Source organism: Triticum urartu, chromosome 2, assembly GCF_003073215.2.
Source record: "Triticum urartu cultivar G1812 chromosome 2, Tu2.1, whole genome shotgun sequence".
In the NCBI taxonomy this organism is placed as follows: Eukaryota; Viridiplantae; Streptophyta; class Magnoliopsida; order Poales; family Poaceae; genus Triticum; species Triticum urartu.
The window spans coordinates 693,886,883-693,892,166 of NC_053023.1; the positions used below are offsets into that span (position 1 = coordinate 693,886,883).

At 58.0% G+C, this 5,284-nt stretch overlaps 1 protein-coding gene across 1 annotated transcript; it reads left to right on the forward strand.

Annotated features, from left to right (window-relative positions):
- The first annotated feature begins 505 nt into the window (after positions 1-505).
- On the forward strand, positions 506-2,148 carry LOC125534173 (hydroquinone glucosyltransferase-like). The gene has a single exon (XM_048697455.1). The coding sequence runs from the start codon at positions 624-626 to the stop codon at positions 2,034-2,036; it is 1,413 nt and encodes a 470-aa protein (XP_048553412.1). The 5' UTR covers positions 506-623; the 3' UTR covers positions 2,037-2,148.
- The last annotated feature ends 3,136 nt before the right edge of the window (positions 2,149-5,284 follow it).

A 5,284-nucleotide genomic window follows, 5' to 3' on the forward strand; every position in this document is an offset into this window, starting at 1 on the left:
CTTGAACCCTGGTGGGTTGAGGATATCATTGTCCCTCTAACCATCCAACTGCAGGTTGATTCGCGTGTCCATTTTAGGGTTGAGTGTTGGAGATGCCCTTGGCTCCAAAGGTGGTAGTAGTTCGTCCATCCAAAATCACCCTGTCCTATGTTTTTTTAGAACAACCCTATGTTTGTTTGTTGGCCACACAGTGCTTCCGAAGTTTATTCGGCGCACTAGTTGAGGATGCCACACAAAAGTTCATCGGGGTATAGAGCATCATCGCATTCATTGTTCGCATTCGGTGCATTATTAGTACTTAAAGTGAGAGGACGGCTAACTCCATCCATCATGTTGAATAACCATTATCCTTAGTGTGGAGACGGCTAACTTCATCAACGCAGCATCGTCACTTTATTAGGATTAATATATAATTTAGGTCACGGTGAGACTGCTAACTTTAGGATTAATATATAATTTAGGTCACGGATTAATATATAATTTAGGTCCCGATGGCTCTCATATCATACATATCCTCCATTGCTTTCCCGTAGATCGTCAAAGGTTCGCGACAACGTACTACCAGCTTCTGCGCGCAACCCCACCCAGTCGTGCGGCCGTGCAGTGTCCCGGTGATCTAGCCGATGGAGGAGACAGGGACCGAGCGGCTGGCGCCGCGGCCGCACGTCGTCCTGCTCGCCAGCCCCGGCGCCGGCCACCTCATCCCGCTGGCCGAGCTGGCGTGGCGGCTCGTCGACCACCACGGCTTCGCGGCCACGCTCGTCACCTTCACCGACCTCTCCTCCCCGGATGCCCTCTCCGGCGTCCCCGCCACCGTCGCCACCGCCGCGCTCCCGTCCGTCCCGCTCGACGACCTCCCCGCCGGCACTCCTATGGAGACCGTGCTCTTCGAGCTCGTCCACCGTTCGCTCCCGAGCCTCCGCGCCCTCCTCCGCTCCGTCGGCGCCCCCCTCGCCGCGCTGGTGCCCGACTTCTTCTGCTCCTCGGCGCTGCCGCTCGCCGCCGAGCTCGGCGTCCCGGGGTACGTCTTCGTGCCCAGCAACCTCACCACCATCGCGCTCATGCGCGCCACGGTGGAGCTCCACGACGGCGTTCCACCCGGCGAGTACCGCGACCTCCCTGACCCTCTGGAGCTCCCCGGTGGCGTGTCGCTGCGCCGCACCGACCTGCCGCGCTCGTTCCAGAGCAGCGGCAAGCCGGTCTACGCGCACCTGATGGAGGAGGGCCGGCGGTACCTCCGCGCGGACGGCTTACTTGTGAACACCTTCTACGAGTTGGAGCCCGCCACCGTGGAAGAGTTCAAGCAGGCGGCGGAGCGAGGCGCGTTGCCGCCCGTGTTCCCCGTGGGTCCGTTCGTCCGGCCAAGCACAACCACCGACGAAGCCGCCGGCGCGTCCGCGTGCATAGAGTGGCTAGATCGCCAGCCGACTGGGTCTGTTGTGTACGTCTCCTTCGGGAGCGGCGGGGCGCTGACCGTGGAGCAGACGGCAGAGCTCGCCGCCGGGCTGGAGGCGAGCGGCCACAGGTTCCTTTGGGTCGTGAGGATGCCGAATCTGGACGGCCATGACCATGAAGACAAGCAAAACCCGTTGGCGTGGCTCCCGGAGGGCTTCCTGGGGAGGACGGCGGATAAGGGGCTGGCCGTGGCGGCGTGGGCGCCTCAGGTGCGCGTGCTGTCCCACCCGGCGACGGCGGTGTTCGTGTCGCACTGCGGCTGGAACTCGGCGCTGGAGAGCGTGGCGGCCGGCGTGCCGATGGTGGCGTGGCCGCTGTACGCGGAGCAGCGGATGAACGCCGTGGTCCTGGAAGGGAGCGTCGGGGTGGCGCTGCGCCCGCGGGCGCGGGAGCGCGGCGAGATCGCGGCCGTGGTGAGGGAGCTGATGGAGGGGGCGGACAAGGGGCGCGCCGTGCGGCGGCAGGCCGGGGACCTGCAGCAGGCGGCGGCGCGCGCGTGGTCGCCCGAGGGGTCGTCGCGCCGGGCGCTGGAGCAGGCCGCGGCCACGTGGAAGAAGGTGACGCTCGCCAAGGTGAAGTAACAGACGGAGGTGGGAAGCGGTCATGGCTGTTTGTTGGCGTGTTGTGTGTATCGGCGGTGTATGTTTGCTTGCTTGCGCGGCATTAATAAAAGGCTCGTCTGACTTTGATGATCGTGGCCGGCGACGCCGGTGGTCACCTTTCGTCACTTGCTGCATTGGGATAGCAGCCCTATAAGGGCATCTTCAGCCGTTGGCCCCATCAGGACGCATAAAAATCGCCCTCTGAGGATGAGCCGGCGATACAATCGGCGCTGGTGCGGTTTTGCGCCCAGTCGTCGCCCTCAGGCGCCGAAATTGGCCCACTTTGCAGCCCAATTTCGACGAATAAAGGGCTCATGTGGGCGAGAATAGGCCCATATTCGGCGTGGTTTCATCGTGTCTCGGCGTTCAATTATCAACACAATTATTTCTTATCACATATTTCATCACAGAAAAATCAAATACTTCAACAAAATAGTACAACAACAAATAGTTCAATACAAATTATATAGTTCAACAAATAAAAACTCGTATTTCATAACACGGCGTCCCCCTTGAGCCTCCATAGGTGCTCAATCAGATCTTTCTGCAGTTGATGATGCACTTGTGGGTCTCGGATCTCCTGACGCATACTGAGATAGGCGGTCCAAGTTGCCGGTAGATTGTGATCAACTTCGGCTAGAGGCCCCTGCCTGTAGTATGGTTCAGTGTCAAACACTGGGTCTTCTTGCTCGCTCTCGATGATCATGTTGTGCAAGATGACACAGCAAGTCATAATCTCCCACATTTGATCTTTGGACCAGGTCTGAGCGGGGTACCGAACAACAGCGAATCGAGATTGGAGCACACCAAATGCCCGCTCGACATCCTTCCCGCAAGCCTCCTGAACTTTCGCAAACCAGGCGTTCTTGCCTCCTGCCGCAGGGTTTGAGATCGTCTTCACAAATGTCGACCATCTCGGATAGATGCCATCTGCTAGGTAGTACCCCTTGTTGTATTGGTGCCCATTGATCTCGAAGTTCACCGGAGGAGAATGGCCCTCAACGAGCTTGGCAAAAACAGGAGAGCACTGCAGCACGTTGATGTCATTGTGAGTTCCTGGCATACCAAAGAAGGAGTGCCAAATCCAGAGGTCCTGTGTGGCTACCGCCTCAAGCACCACACTGCAACCGCCTTTGACGCCTTTGTACATCCCCTGCCAACCAAATGGGCAATTCTTCCATTTCCAATGCATGCAGTCGATGCTTCCAAGCATCCCAGGAAATCCTCTTACTGCATTCTGGGCTAGGATCCGAGCAGTGTCTTCCGCATTGGGTGTTCTCAAGTATTGTGGCCCAAACACTACCACCACTGCCCGACAGAACTTGTAGAAACACTCTATGCTGGTGGACTCGGCCATGCGCCCATAGTCATCAAGTGAATCACTGGGAGCTCCATATGCAAGCATCCTCATCGCTGTCGTGCACTTCTAGATGGAGGTGAATCCAAGAGCGCCAGTGCAATCCATCTTGCACTTGAAGTAGTTGTCGAACTCCCGGATGGAATTCAGAATCCTGAGGAAGAGCTTTCGGCTCATCTGATAACGACGCCGAAATGTTTTCTCGCCATGAAGTGGAGCATTGACGAAGTAGTCGGAGTAGAGCATGCAGTAGCCTTCGAGATGATGCCGGTTCTTTTCTTTCACCCGCTCCGGCGCCGAGCCACCTCGCCGCGGCTTTTCATTGCTCGCCAGCAGCTGGGCGAGGGCGGCGAGCACCATGAGATGCTCTTCTTCCTGGACGTCGGCCGCGGCTTCCTCCTCCAGCAGCGCGGCGAGCTCTTCCTCGTCATCCGAGTCCATCGCCGAGTCAGGCAAAACACCGAACCCCTTGCGCTCGGTGGGCGCGTACCCGCCGCTAAACCGCGCCTCCGTGGCCGGAAACGGCGGCCGGAAACGCCCAGCTGCTGTGGGAGGGGCTGCCGCGGTGAAGCGCTGCTATTTTCCGGCGGGGAATGGCTATCTAGCGGAGTAGGGAGGTGGCCGTCGCCGGGATATAGCTAGTGGTGGCCGAGGGCGCGGGGGGTGCGAGGCGAGTCGGGGGAAGAAAACCTTGACTTTTCCCCTCTCGGTGTGGGCCAGGCGTGCTTTTCCCTAGCGCCGGAGCCCCCAACTGCTCCCCAGCGCGCCGGGTTCGGCCTGTGACCGCCGGGCGGAAAAAAGGTCCGAACCGGCGATTTTCGGCGTCCTGGGGGCGCGACTGGGCCGTTTTTTCGGCGCCGGCGCCGAAAAAGTGGCCTGGGGGGCTTGTTGGGGGCGCGGCTGGAGATGCCCTAATAGGGCAGCTGTCCAAAAAACTGTTTTATGTCTGCTGTTGACTTGTTGAAGATGCTCTAAGGACGTGACCTGATAAATATGTGTTGTGTGATTTGCCAGAATTCAAATTTCAGAAATCACAATTGTCACAACGAAATACTCCGTATGTTGTACAATACATGGCGTTCATCGGTGCTCGGTTTACCACCACCAGTGACATACATGAACGCCAGGGTTCATAATAAGGCATAGACTTTTGATTTTTCACGAAAACCTAAACCCCCCTGGCAGCGATTAAGGTTTCGGTGGACGCAAACGCTGCCCGGCGGATCTCTCCGGTGGGGCAACCACTGATTCCGGCAAACGATGGCTTCATCGGATGGCGGCAGGTAGCATGAGGCAGAAACTAGCGCCTCGTGGGCGGATAGGGCGCGGCTTGAGGAGGCGCTGGGGAAACTTGGGATCACGGAGGAGGAGGCGACTCCGCTGGTGGTCGATGACCTGGGGGATGGAGAGGCGCATAAGTGGCTGCTGGTGGGGAGGGTTCTGCATAGGAAATTGCTCCACGTCCAGACCATTGCTAATGCGCTTCGCCCAGCTTGGGGAAACCCTAGAGGGTTGAAGTTTAGATCGATGGGCGAAAACACGTTTGTGGCAGAGTTTGAAACACAGAGGGATCGCGATCGCATCTGGATTGGTTCACCATGGCATGTTATCAAGAACGCGGTCGTGCTGGCCGAGTTCGAGGACTGTATGCGACCTGATGAGGTCCAATTTGACCGGCTCCATCTGTGGGCTAGGGTCCCAAACCTCCCTTACAATCTTCGAGATGATCATTGGGGCAGGATGATTGCACAGCAGATCGACAAGGATGCTACATCGGTCCAGTTCGATCATGTGGGAGGATATCTGAGAGCTAGAATAGCACATGATGTTAGTAAACCTCTAAGGAGGTGGATGTTGATTGACTCTGCCA

What these genes read in the sequence shown, in the direction of transcription:
- LOC125534173 (XM_048697455.1), top strand. Translation starts at nt 624, where the DNA reads ATGGAGGAGACAGGGACCGAGCGGCTGGCGCCGCGGCCGCACGTCGTC.